At 40.9% G+C, this 14,739-nt stretch overlaps 1 protein-coding gene across 3 annotated transcripts; it reads left to right on the top strand.

Annotated features, from left to right (window-relative positions):
• srd5a1 (steroid-5-alpha-reductase, alpha polypeptide 1 (3-oxo-5 alpha-steroid delta 4-dehydrogenase alpha 1)) lies at positions 1–13,206 on the top strand. Of its 3 annotated transcripts, none has more exons than XM_004563655.3 (6): positions 1–436; positions 666–832; positions 2,987–3,088; positions 10,594–10,744; positions 10,873–10,959; positions 12,229–13,206. In XM_004563655.3, exons 1-5 carry the CDS (start codon positions 126–128, stop codon positions 10,937–10,939), a joined length of 798 nt encoding a protein of 265 aa, XP_004563712.1. In that variant the 5' UTR covers positions 1–125; the 3' UTR covers positions 10,940–10,959; positions 12,229–13,206. The 3 variants fall into 3 exon arrangements, with proteins under 3 accessions (XP_004563712.1, XP_004563711.1, XP_004563713.1); XM_004563656.3 differs by having other exon boundaries at positions 17–66; positions 160–436; positions 10,873–13,206; XM_004563654.3 differs by having other exon boundaries at positions 2–436; positions 10,873–13,206.
• The last annotated feature ends 1,533 nt before the right edge of the window (positions 13,207–14,739 follow it).

The raw sequence follows: 14,739 nt of genomic DNA on the forward strand, positions 1-14,739 counted from the left end.
TTGGTCCGAATCGGTCGCGAGCGTATGCGCTGTCCAGGCTCTTGTCTGCAAGCTAGGGAATAACCGGTATGTATAGTTAGCTAATTGCGAACGTTTTAGTTTTAAATATTAGCCCTCAGGTCGAAATGGATGCTCTCCTCTCCCTGCTCTTCTCCTCAGAGGAAGAGGAGCTGTACATGTTGGACCGCATGGCTTACTTCATGTTTTTAATGGCAGCCTGCACTTTTATTACTTTGCTGTTTGAAAATGTTCCTTACGGGCGGTATGCTACAAGCAAGTATGGATTTCCAGTTAACGCCAGGTTCGCCTGGTTCGTCCAGGAGCTGCCAGCCTTACTGCTCCCTATGTGTCTGCTACTCTGGACATCTTCTTCCAAGACGTCTTTACTACCTAATCAGCTCCTCATTGCCATGTATTTCCTTCACTATGTCCAGAGGTAAGCAACCGTGGGCAGTCACGTTTATTTATTTATACAGTGTTATAAGCAGGCTTGCGCAAGGAGCAGTGCTTAAGTACCCCTTCAACTGGGCAAAGAAACGCCTGATTGATTATGCAACTCAGATACAGGAGATGTCAAAATGTGCACAGATGAATACATTTCAGTATAAACATGCCATTACTCAAAATAATGTGTTCTTGTTGTGTTTTTTCTTCTTCTTCTGCAGAGCCTGCATTTATCCATTTTTAATCAGAGGAGGGAAACCGACACCGTTCGCTTCATTCGCTCTGGCCTTTGTGTTCTGCTGCTATAATGGTTTCATGCAGATCAGGTACCTGAGCCATTATGCTGAGTACCCAGCATACTGGGTTACACATCCATGCTTCCTCATTGGTAGGTGTCCTGTTCCCTGACTGTTTGCAACAGGAATGTGAATTATTTTGTTGTGTGCAGAAGTTAAAATGTTGTACTGAGTGTAATTAGTATTTTATAAGTGTACATAGGGATGGGAATTGATAAGAATTGAGCTAATATCCATATCACTTATCAATTCCATCCCTTATTCATTCTCTTACCGATTCTCACTGGATATTCCTTGAGAATCACCCCCATCGCTAAGCAGCATATCAAAGACATTAAAGTCATGCAAATTAATTGCATGTTGTCTGGTCAAATGTTTGTCCATGTTGGAGGTATTTCCCCCTCTTTGTTGTGATCAGTGTTGGGGTCGTTACTCTAAAAAAATAATTATCACACATATTACAAATAAAACATTTATTAAAAGTAATGCAGTACGTTGATTAATTACTCCCAGGATTCAGTAATTTGTCTGAAGCAGAATCAGAATACTTTATTAATCCCCAAGGAAAATTCTGTATTTAAGTTAAAAGTAAAGGACATAGAAATAAATAAGAAAAAAAGTTAAACTAAAGAGAAAAGACAGGAGCAACTATAATAGGCTGCATGCATGGTTGACGCATGCGCACTCAAGATGATTTGTTATCCTACTTGTTACATTACTTTCATGTTACTCTGTAAAATGACCCGTAACACATTGTTTCATAATTACCATTTAACAATATAAACCTGTAAGCTATAGTTTCACATACCGACAAAAACCCCTGTCCTAATGACAGGGGTTTTTGTCCTTGGTATTGCACAAAACAAAGATAAAAACCAACACAGCGACTTCAAAGCGATCTCCACTGTGATTTTACTGTAGAAACAGCGACTGCAGCCTGACTGCTCATCAATTTGTTACCGGTTGAAGTTCAAGGTCTGGTTGATGGGCTGGCGTCGGCATTCACTCAGCTTTCACTGTGGTTCTTGGCTAGCCAAGCGTCCTGGATGTAGTTTCCACTTTACAATTGCACTCTCATCCTCTTGTGCAATTAAAAAATAACCACGCTGTAGACTGCATCAGTTGGATTACATAGTATCAGTTTTAAGTAGGGGAAGGTGAGGCTCTGCTGATTGCATAGTCCTCTACATGCACTGTGCTGTGCTGAAAACTGTCCAGCAGAGCATCTGCTGGACAGTTTTCAAAAACCCATATAAAGCAACATATACACATGTGGCAGTATATCTGGGATAAGTCCAGCCATGTATCTATCCACCCATTTTCTGCTGCTTATCCGGGTCATGGAGGCAGCAGCCTAAGCAGACGAGCTAAGACCTGACTCACCCCTTCCTCCAGCTCATCTGGGAAGACTGGAGGCATTACTGAGCCAAAAAAAAATATCTGTGTTATCTAGTAGAATGGTTACGAGCTGTTCTGTTTCGGTATACACTGGAAGCCCAGATGTTCTTGTTTTACATGTTGAATGCCCATGTGGGCATTCTATGTGATCTGTGGGTATCAGGTGATTCGTCCACATGTATTTGAGTTTTTCTAAGTGAGTGAGAAAGATGTTATGTATAGTTGTTGGTGTTTGTACACACATAAAGGTTTTTGAAAGGTAGAATTATCAGATTTGTCAGTGGGGTGGCTGCATGCCAAATAACCCCAGGTTCAGTCATCAACTCATCAACGAGACTCAGAGATACAAGGTTACAAAGGTGCACTTTGCCCACAACAAAGTGACCTGTTGTGGGCACTTTGCCCTCTTTCTGTCTGAGAACCACAGCCGGAGTGTGAGCTATTTTTGAAAAGTCAGGAAATGATAGATGTGGGTGGATATTTGGAGAGCTGTACCTCACAGATGACAGTGATTACACAGTTTAATACGTTCGCCAATTTGTGCACATTGTCTAAAGCATCATGTATGTATGTATTTTATTTATAACAACAGTTTCTCAACGCAGTTTTTCTTTTAAAACCTTCCCTTTTGTCCTGTTACAACTGGGAAAATATCGAGTCTGTATGTGACCCTAAGTTGGTTTAGCAGGAAAACTTAAAATATGATATTTTAAGGTTGCTTTCGGAAGGAAACCAGGAGTATTCATCAAAATGTGGAAATGCTAAAAGAAAAAGAAACTCAAAGGTTTGCTCTCTGGCTTTTTGTCAGTACAGTCACTTGCTGAAACAGCTTTTGCTTTTGTCTCCAGGCTCGGTACTGTGGTTCGTCGGCTGGTTTATAAATGTACAATCTGACCACATCCTTAGGAACCTGAGAAAGCCCGGAGAGACTGGTTACAAGGTTCCCAAAGGTAAGAGCTTCAGTCAGACTCTGACATTTTATTTAGACTTGGGATTTTAAACTCATTTTAATCTCCAGTGGGTCAAACCAGTGAAACTCTTTCTGTCAGCGTAAAGGAGTTTAGGTACACATTTTGTCCCTGAGATAACTTCATAGGAAAAAGTGGTGTCGTTTCAAGGTTGTCTCAGTTCTTCTATCTGTTCTAGAAATGCTGCTGTGTTGAAGAAATAATCTGTCAGCACTACTCAAGCTCAGTTTAAGCTGTAAGACATAAATGTTTAAAATTACATAAAGTTTGTCACCCAGACTGTCCTGTAATTGTACAGCAGAAAGTTTTGTTAATTCGCAATAAAATAGCCTTTTAAAAATTGTGGACTTGTTGTTAAAAAACAACCAAAAAAGTGTAGCGTCTGTGTTGAGGGGGAGGAAAAAAAATGAAAATACAGTTCAAAATGTGTGCACTCCTTCATATTGTCCAAAACTGTCCATTGGGCCTAATTGGAGTCTGTGCCGGGCTGATTCTGGGCCCCAGGCCTAATGTTTGACACCTTTGATTTAGACTATTTAATTTTCTGTTCAGAAATAAATTCAACAGCAGGTGTCCAGTAATTAAGGATAAATAATTTCTGTAAGTGTAGTCTTAAGTTTTTGCATACTCAGCCTAAAGTAAGCAATGCAACATTTTTGTTAGTAATTTGATCATTAAACGACGAAAGAAAACAATATATAATGAAATCATTTCATTAGGTTTTCATTGTACTCTGTAAAGTAAGCTATAAAGAATGGGGCAATGTAATTTCTCTCAGTCCTGGGCGAACTGTACATCGATTGGGCTGGTAAACTTTATTTATTTATTTATTTATTTATTTAAGAGCTTAACTCAGAACACTGTCACACCAAGTTTACCTTTTATACGTTGTGTATGCATGTAAAAACTGGCATATGCATACAGAATGTAGAGGGGGAAACTGATCAAATCGATTACGTATTTGTGAAACATAGTTTCAGGCAGAGGAGTAACTGAGGGGCCATGCTAAGATTAGTATAAAATAAATAAGCATGGTTTCCAATAAAGCTATTCTAGCAAATTCCAAAAATAAAAGTATACAGCTTGAAATAAGCATAAAATACTTTCATGAAATTCTGAGACAGGGCCTTCTTCAATTTTAGGATACAGTCCTTCCTTGTAAACGGTGCCGTTTTTACATTGTGGCGCTACTTATTCTTAGGTTTAGACTCTGAATGTTTTTGTTGCAGCACACGTGATGAGTGAGAAGGAAGTCACAAAACCTGCAATCACATAATGGCCCTCGACGCTGCGGTCTCTGTGTGCTAGATGCTAATTTTCCAGTGTGGTCTCATGATTATACAGATCACACTAAGCAGAATCACAGGTTGTCACTAGCTGTCTTTGCCTGGGCCTCTGTGAGCCCTTACATTACTGTATAAACAGCTCTTGCTGCACATCCTCTAATACGGTCCAACTTGTAGGACTTTTAGTGTGTTTGCTTTCACTGACACAAACATGGAAATCTTTTAAACCACACAGAGTTGACAGTAATTGTTAGACAGTTAGCCAGGCGTACAGTGGAAGATGTGTGTAAATGTGAAACCCTCACTTATTCAGTATTCAGGCTGTGTACATAATTCATCTTTATGAAGTGTTCATGTTATTTGAGACTAATGTGCTTTCAGATTGATGTATTTATAGTATTTGTTTACATTTTTAACATTGGAGTGTTTTAAGCACAGAAGGGTCAGTTGACAACACTACAAAAGCAAAACAAAAAATCACATTTCACATGGGATTTCTGAAACAAGCTGTTGGTGTTTTCACTTATTACTTTCAAGTCTCATTGAATATAACATGTTCATTTTGTAAACCACTGCCCCAGTTGGTTAGAAGGGAGGCTTAAATGCAGAGCATGCCTCAGGCTGGGTCAACCATGTGACTGAAAAGTCCGTAATGTAAGAACATATGATGACCTTTGGTTTCTCAGTCAGAGTTGCCTCTTGATCTGTGACAGACCAAGTTGCCAACAGCCAAAATATTCTGCACGGCTCTTCACTAACCACGATAAAGAGGCTGCAAAGGAGAAAACTGTTCACTTGTCATTCTGCAGCTTTTTGCCATTCACTCTGCAGCCCGTCACCTCCCTCAGCTCCTCAGGCCCGATTCAGCTACTCTGATCTAGGGCTGCTCGATTATGGCAAAAATGATAATCACGATTATTTTTACTGAAATTGAGATCTCGATTATTTGACGATATTTATTTAACCCTTTAAGACCTACTATAGAACCAAGTCCGCCAGAGCTTATATTATTTTTTTACATGTTGTAGTGCCATTTGTGGGAGCATTTCAAGTTGCTATACAACTGTTATAGCCCATAAACGGGCGATCGTGGCTTAAGAGTTGGGAGTTCGCCTTGTAATCGGAAGGTTGCCGGTTCGAGCCCCGGCTTGGACAGTCTCGGTCGTTGTGTCCTTGGGCAAAACACTTCACCCGTTGCCTACTGGTGGTGGTCAGAGGGCCCGGTGGCGCCTGTGTCCGGCAGCCTCTCCTCTGTCAGTGCGCCCCAGGGTGGCTGTGGCTACAATGTAGCTTGCCATCACCAGTGTGTGAATGTGTGTGTGAATGGGTGGATGACTGGATATGTAAAGCGCTTTGGGGTCCTTAGGGACTAGAAAAGCGCTATATAAATACAGGCCATTTACCATTTACCATATTTTAATAATATGTATGCATTAAGTCCATAGTAACTACATTAATTGCAAAAAAGTGCAATAAACTACAAAAAAATTGAAAATCGTTTTTGTTTTTTTTACATATATTTCTACTTGGAGAAATTTAAGAGGTTTATCCCTCAAAACTTTAAATACAAAAAAGTTGCAAAAAATAGTTTACAACAACAGGAAATTTATTTTGAGTGTCTTCATAGTTTTATTTTGGAGATACACCAATTTTTATTGCAGGAAAAACGAAAAAACAATCCTATGATGCAAATTTGCAAAGAAAACAGCATGTGCATCAAAATAAACTATTTCCAGCAGTGCAACTCGAGTTCTAAGCATCCCAGCAACTATTCAGAAAAGTCAAACATGACCAGTATAGGCTTTTAAGGCCTACAAGTAAAAAACTACATTTCCGCGAAAATGACGTCAGTTCCGGTTTCAGCCAGGAAATGGCGGACATGTGATAGTTCGCGCTGACGTCTGTTTCAATGTGGAAGTGTTACGAACAGCTGATCGGATCGGCAAAGCGTGTTTCTGGAATATTATGTTTTTGTTCCTGCAAGCGCTTTTTATGCAATTTTTGTAAAGCTTTATGTGGAAGGAAACCGTGACCGAGGACAAGCTGATGGCATAAGATGTAAGTACAACTCCTCCGGTTTCATATGCAAAATAAATTATTGTGCTAGCTTACACGGTTCAGGTTCTACAGGGATTTAAAAATAGTTACACAAAACGGAGCGTGCTGCTCTGACCGGCTTTAAAGGGTTAACAATGACAATGTATTGAATAATGACTTTGAAAAAGAATATAAAATAGTGTGCAACACCACTGAAGTTTTTTTTTTTTTTTTTACCTCTTTCAACCAACGGCAGTCACTCTCCTCTCCAAATAACTTCTGCTTAGCTTTCCGAGCTTCCCTCGGGTCCTCTTAATCAGCGGTCTCCAACCTTTTTTGCGCCACGGACCGGTTTATGCCCGACAATATTTTCACGGACCGGCCTTTAAGGTGTCGCGGATAAATGAGGGAGGGGCTAATAATCGGCTCAGTCATTTTTAATGATCGTTGAAAGCCCAGATCGTAATCGTGATTAAAATTCGATTAATTGAGCAGCCCTACTCTGATCTGGACTTCACTCTTTACTTTCTACAGCAGGGGTCGGCAACCTTTCTGATGGCAAGTGCCATTTAAAATTTCCTCAGAGGTCAGTGTGCCATCCATATGATTGCATTAGCAATAAATTGAATAACGCTCTATATGAACAGTTACACACTATATAGAGCCACTTTATAGGATTATATTTGTTCGTAGATGTTGGCAGCTGTCAGCGAATAGTTCTCAGCTATTTTGAAACAAAAAAAGACTTTTTATCCATAACAGCAAATGAACTGAACAACAGAAAATACAAATGCTATTTATGGTCTCCTCACAACAATGATAAGAAAAATAAACTGGGCCAATATGGCATGTTTGTTAATACAGAGTCACACATGTTAATGTGATCTCTGGTCTCCCACTCAGAGACTCGGGTCTCCGAGGGTCCAGCATTCAGACCTGAGGACTCTCTTCATGTGAGAGAAAATCTGCTCACACAGATATGTAGAGCCAAATACTGTCAATAAGGCCTCTGCAATGTTCTGAAGACAGTTAAACTTGTCAGATAGTGACGTCCAGCAGGTGAAAATCCAGCTCCATGAACACACACAGCTGTGGATTCCAGCTGCTTCGATGTTGCATTAACTGGCATTAACTCAGTTAATGTGAGACAAATCCAGCTGCTCATTAAAGATTTCTGGTTTGATCAGAAAATAAAACATTGGTCCAAACACCTGAAAGTCCCAAAATGCATTGTGTCTCGAGTCTATGTATGTATCAGAGTATTTCCGTGGTGCTGATGCTGTGCTGAGCGGAAAGCTCCAGAAACCTTTGAAGTGTCGGAATGTGGAAAGCCAACAGCGTCCCTCTCACCAGTAGGCTAAGTTATTTTTAGCCAATTACAAGTTGAATCTGGTAGTTGGGTTTTTAGCTAAGATACCGTCATTAAGAAGAGGCACAACTAATGTGTCTATGAGAGCTAATTTGCGATGTGCACTGGTGGCGCGACCATTTATTTTTTTTGATGCACCTTCTCAGATTAACTCACTGCGTGTCGTGCCCAGGGCTGGACTGGGACAAAAAATTGACCCGGGCATTTTGACTAGAGACCGGCCCCCCAGGTATTAAAGCCATAAAGCCTTTGAATGAAAACAAACGCTGTTGTGACAGTGATGTACAGTCTTGTTGGTATATGTATGATTTCTATACATTTTACATCAGATAAAAACTTTCATTGTAAGCTTCAGATAATTTAATAACAGCCAGACATTTTAAATGAAAATAAGAAAGTATTTCTTTGTGCCCCCCTTTCCCTGTTAATGCCCTACCTGCCCTCCTGGCAAAACTTTGCTAGACCTGCCCCTGCACAGTTACCAGCTGTCAGCTACATAGAAAAGGATCCTGGTGTTATTTGTCTCTCAGAAACAGTTCATAACTTCCCTTCAACTCATCCATGTCACCTAAAAGGTAAACCTGTTTCTCCATCACCTGTTCAGCTCTGATGATTCAGTAAGGACATCTCCTGGTTTCATCTTCATGTTTCCCTCTCACCACACATCCAAACAGACATCATGACCAGCAGCTTTACAGCTGTGGCTCCAGCAAACATCAGCTGATACTAGAAGTTAATATTAAATAAATTCTAACAACAGCTGATCAAGCTTAAACGTGCTGCTGTTGTTTAGTGCGACATCGGCTGGTTTCCTCTTTCTGGCGCAAAGTGGGCGATAAACAAACAAGAGAGACGATCAGCTGATCATTGATCAGTTTCATGATTGAAGTAGAAACAGGAGAGAGAGGGGGGAGAATGAGAGAAGAAGAGGCAGCTGTGCAGCATAAAGACAGAATAAATCCAGCTTTGTGTCTTTTTCCATCCTAGACATCTCAGCTCAACACGAAACACGTAATGTCTCTGAATACGGGATGATTCCGTTTGTACGGGGCGGGTGGCAACTCTACTAGCTGACCTTATGGATAAAATAAAGTTCACTATCAGTAACATCATAGCACCACCCAGCTGTATAGAAACTCCGTCATGCTAGTTAGCACGCAGTACAAGTTATTGTAACTGACTGTAAAAAGTCAGCATAACGAAAATAAACTCCACCTAAACTTGGTTTATATCTGACCCAGATAGACTGCAGGTCGTAACTACTTACCTGAAGTTCAGTTCACCTGACACTCGGACTGGCGGCCGCCTCGGGTCTCTCCTCCTCCTGTCTCCCCTCTCCCTCATCCACCTGCTGGCCTCCACCACTTATTAATTTTACTGAATCTGCGGAAGCTCCGCCATAGCCACCACCAAACAACAGTTATTTTTACACACCGACCAGTATCTAGCCAATCCACCACCTTTCATTGTTTATACTGTTCCAAAAAAAATAAATCATCGGCCCACCGAGCAAATGTCTGGTATGCCCGTCCAGCTATGGTGCCATCAGTTAACCCTGCCTAGGGTTGCCGACCCCTGTTCTACAGACTCGACTCTGTTTAGTTCAGCTATGGTTCACTTGCTGCTCTACACAGGCAGCAACTCGTCTAATTCTCCACACATCTGTTATCCAACACCCTGGATCAGAATTCCATCCCAGATCCATTCAAACCCTGTGATAATTACTAATCTTTTATCTAACGACAGTGCCTTATATATTGAGCTATCTAGCTAGATCTGGGTCATGCTATACAGCCTTCATGTTGTTAGGCAGTCAGGACTGCAGCATTTAACACTGAGTGTCAAAATGATGGTTGGTGGTTCTCCGTACAAATGGTCGATAAATGTTTTGTTTGTTTCGGTGTTTTTGGGAGGGGAATGCAACACATCAACGTTCTCTGATGAGTAAACCCATTTTAGGAAGAGTTTGCTGTGCAGCCCGCCCCAGCTTGGCTAAAACAGACCTAACAACTGAAACATGAGTGGATTTATGGTTTGGTTTTGGTTTTTTTAAGTGTGTGTGTGTGACCTTGTACTGCATTTAACTGGCTGAGCACTGTATAAGATGTGACATGTAAGGAGGGGGTTGGGTAAACAAGGCATTGGTTCACGTCCAAATTCCTTTTGCAAAACAGGCTGTACGGTGGGTACATGGAATCAAACTGTTTTCTCTGAAAAATCCAAACCATAAGTTGGCTTCTACCTCTGTTAAATAAATCTGTAATCATAACGGGTTCACAAAGTGAGCGGCTCCCCTGACTGGGAGCGTAGTCACAACAAAAGCACCTTGAGCCTGAACTTGCACTGAACCTGTTGAAACAATCCTTCCCTGAACCTTAAAGAAAATAGAGCAGAGAAGGCGAGGTGTGAGGAAGCTGTGAGCTTTGTTGCTCCAGATCAACCTACAGGCACGTCTGGAATCCCCTCAGCCAAGAATCTGCTATTTTCACATAAAGGGTAGCAGCACTGCTGAGCACATAGCCTGCAGTCGCATACTGAGTGCTCAGCCATGTATGTGTGGTATGAAGCCAGCTCTGTGAATGCCCTTTGCATTTTGTAACTGCATGTTGCCTCCAAATAAGATTCACAGGCAGTGGAAATGTCACCACTTCTTCAGCTTAGTATCAAATTGTATTCTGCAAAAAGTCACTGGATTTTATTTCCCTCAACATTAAAATGTTTGGGTTATTTTTGCATCAGTGAGCACATCAAAGGAGAAACCCACCTGCTCTAATGTCGCTGTCTTCCACCCACAGGCGGCATGTTCGAGTACGTGTCTGGGGCCAACTTCTTGGGCGAGATAACAGAGTGGGCTGGCTTCACTCTGGCTGGTCACTCTGTTCACAGTGCAGCCTTCGCCATCTTTACCGCAGTGGTCCTCGCTAGCAGAGCTGTGGCCCACCACAAGTAAGAACAAAAACAGGCAGCGTTCTCACACTCGGAGCAATTTTCCTGGAGTGTGCACACTGTACATTTTAAACAAAATTCAGAATTAACACAGGAAAATTTCTTGTTCCTTTGTTCTTGCTCTGCAGATGGTACCTTGCCAAGTTTGAGGACTACCCTAAAAGCAGGAAGGTGTTGATTCCCTTTCTGTTCTAGAAAGCTGGACACCTCGAAAGGTAATGTGTTCTCCTGCAACGGCGAAGAACATTCCTGTGATCATTTGCCTAATTTAGAAATTCTCTAATGTAGCAACAAACCTTGAACACAGCTTATTTTTTTTCCACTGAAAACAAGCGCACTCTTGGTGTGAAGAAGCAATTGTTAAAAGTCACCATCTCAGAAAGGTTTTTATCATTTGTTACGTTGGTAATAACATCACAAAGCACCAAGGAACCTCAACAAGCATGGACTGAATGTGCTGGAGGTGTTGCGTTTGCAGGAGAGGCGGCATTCAGCTCTCCTCCAGAGGAAATAAAGGTTGTGAATGGAGTAGCTCCATGGTAATATACGGGATTTATGACAGTCTACATCAGCAGTAAACAGCTTTAAGACTCTCCTCCTGCTCTGCATATTCTCCCAGTTGGAACATAAAGTTGGAAATGCAAAGCAGACATTTAAAATGGTCATTTTATCCTCAAGATTCAGCTGTTGCAAATCTTTTTAATGTCGATTCACATCAAATAGACGAGTTCTGAATCACGTAGAACGTGTTTTCTACTGGATTTTGCTCTGGGTGTCATCTACTGACCTCGTCATCTCAAAGTCCTGAAAGAGAAGCAACTTTGTGAATGTAACTGCATATCTGGACTCAAAAAAAGACTGGTCTGCAAAATTAGAATAGGAATGAAACATTATATATTAAACAAAAGTGGGAATCTGAATTATGTCAGAGGATGACTGGCGATCCGTTTGTCTCTCATAGCATAATTCCACCAGCTCTAGACGATGGAGAGAATATGGCTGGAAAAATGTGATTAGGTTCTTTATTACACCTTATATCAAAAGCAAGCAGCTGAAAACACCCCAACAATGCTGGAGATTATGTGGAGACTGGGACGCCAATCATTCTCATGTGTTTTGGAAGTGTAAAAATAGCAAACCTTACTGGGAAAGCATGTCATGTGAGGCACGAGTATTGTATTTTGGAATATGGGAAAATGTAAGAAAGGAGGACCATTACTTGTTTAAAATTATGTTGTTGTCAAGCAAAAAGATAATAACAAAAAACTGGCTGAAAAGTGACCCTTTAAAATTGGAAGAATGGACTGATGTAATTGAGGATAGATATAGATAGATCTCTAGAGATAGAGATGCCCTACACTTTGAGACTGAAATCTGATAAACTGTGGACAAAATGGATAGCCTATAAGACTCACTCAACCCCATAAGGCAGGGACCTCTCCTCTGAGGTTTTTTTTTTTTTTTCCTCTTCTTAATTCAAACAGCTTTTGGTTCTTGGTCCTTTGAGGCATAGGCGGACGGCCAGACCCTGAGAGAATGGGGTCCTGCTAATACCCGCTCCGGGTTCAAATATGTTATGATTGTGAATGGAACTGGACCTGTCGGGGAGAGGACCAGACTTCGGGCCCTGTCTGGCAGCCTTCATATGGATGTAAGAGTCTGGGTGGATGGTGTTTTTGGGACGGGATTGATAAGACAGTACTTCTCTATACATATGTGTATAATTATTCTTTGTTTTCTTCACCCCACAGATTAGGTGCGCTTTATTCCTTTTAGTTTGTTTCTTTTGTGTTCTTTTTTTTCGTATTTTTTGTTTGCATGTACTACAAAGTTGGAAAAATGTACAAAGTAAAAAAAAAAAAAAAAAAAGACTGAGACTTGCATCAGGCCTGTCCCCCACTCATGGACTGCGGGGACAGAGAATGAAGATCAAGCACAGGCGTCAATAAGTCACCCATGCCTGAAATTAGAAAATAAGAGTTGCCCCAAAACATGCCCCATGCTGGGAGTTTCTCAGAGAGATGGTGAAGAAGTGGAGAAGAAATTAGAGAAAAATATTGGCCTGGTGAAAGCAGGAGGACAACGCGTGCTGAATGAATAAAGCTGTGCGAGATGTGTTTTTGAAGGGACAGAGAAAAACTGGAAGTAAAGACAGGAACAGGAAATATTGGACTTGTCTCTTTCGCTCCATTACGGTTTCATTTTTGTTACTGTGAGTCATAATCTTGTCAGTGTAAGTTAAGACTTTTCTTAAATCATGTCATGGTTTGTTGGTACTCAGGTGCCCTTTTTTTGGGTGGGTTTTAAAAATGACTTTTTATTCAAAAGAAGTGCAGTTATCTTTAAAGTTTGCTCACTCATTTTCTGATGAAGTCCTTTTCCTGTCACAACTGAGGTCATGTCTTTAGGAATTTGATAAAGGGATTTTTACACTTTGTCACCAATAAATACTTTGACTGCTGCGTCTGAGTGTGATGATAAATGATGGCTGCTTTGCAGAGAGACGTCCTTCGTGCCCCCACCTTCTCGCTCTTTTTTCCAGGGTGTTTTTTTTTTTTTTTCTTTCTAGTTGTGCATCCTCTGTCTGGGCTCCTTGTAATTGCATCACTATATTACACAGACACTATTTACAACTGAGTGTGCCATTTGCCTGTAATACCATTCATCTTCATGCACTGTGTAATGGCTTGTTGGTCCCAAACTTAGACACACAGGCTCTGGATACAAGTAATATTTAATATACGCATGCTATATAATTTAATGTAACGTGGAAAAGCAACAACTAAGCAGCATTAACAACCTTCAGCCTTTAAGACTGCTGCATACGAACAAACACACGTCTGTGGTAGGAAAGTAAAATAACAAGCCACTGCTGCATGTTCTGCCCGTCTTGCAAGCCATAGACTGTATATAAAAGATGGACACCGCTTTCCGATGTGAAAAGTAAAGCCAGCCTGGAAATCTACTTTCAAGATTTATTGAAAACAATAAGATGTTCATTTTGTAAACTGTGGACCCAATAAGAGGGAAATAAGGATAAAGCATGAAATGTTTATGACTGGATCAACCTTGTGATTGACAAGTCACTATTGTCGCCTCTGTCAGTGCACCCCAGGGTGGCTGTGGCTACAATGTAGCTTGCCATCACCAGTGTGTGAATGGGTGGATGACTGAACGTGTAAAGCGCTATACAAATACAGGCCATTTATTGTATGAGTGGCCATTGGAAGCAACAGTGAAAATGACGAAGGGTTCAAAACAGTCAAGTCCAGTTGATAAGTTAGCGATCCACCCTCTTCTTCAAATATGGCCACTGCTGGCTATAAAAGGGGGAAAACCAACATGGAGTCCTAAGCCAGCCGGTAATGTGATAGCTGCTTTAGTTATTTATTTGTTTATTTATGGCTCCAGTCTTGCCTCCCATGGATAGGACTAGACTTTGTACAAAATATTATCTCAAAAAGTCTGAAATTAAAGGAAACATGAAGTCCTAGTCTTAGATTCCGTGTAAAATTTCTGTGTAACAGTGCAGGTGAACTTTATAATATATAAAGTTTCTGTTTTATGTCAAATTGTTTAACATTAACTTTAACAGAAATATTCAGTTTATTGTCATGCATGAAGAAAAACAGCGTACTTGGTGTTGCACTGATTTCTGCCCTGTCATAACTATCAGTATGATCTCTTGGTCTTCCTTTGTGTTTACTGAGGTCTTAAAATCCCTTGGTTATGATTTTGTAAATGGTGCAGGATCCCTCCTTTGCACCCAGAATGCAGGCGATGGACAGCAGTTTGAAGGTGTTCTCTTTACCTGTAGATGGCGCATATTAACACACCTACACCTCCTAGGTTTAAACTCTTTTAACCCCCCCATCTTGCATTCAGGTGGTACAGTTTGGACTGTAGGTTCAGACCACAGACTGCATATAAAGTCGATGGCCCAGATTTGCAGTTTTGAACCTGCTCTGCGGTTAGATGATAATCAGTGGGTTCAT

This window comes from Maylandia zebra, linkage group LG22 (assembly GCF_041146795.1).
Source record: "Maylandia zebra isolate NMK-2024a linkage group LG22, Mzebra_GT3a, whole genome shotgun sequence".
Classification (NCBI taxonomy): domain Eukaryota; kingdom Metazoa; phylum Chordata; class Actinopteri; order Cichliformes; family Cichlidae; genus Maylandia; species Maylandia zebra.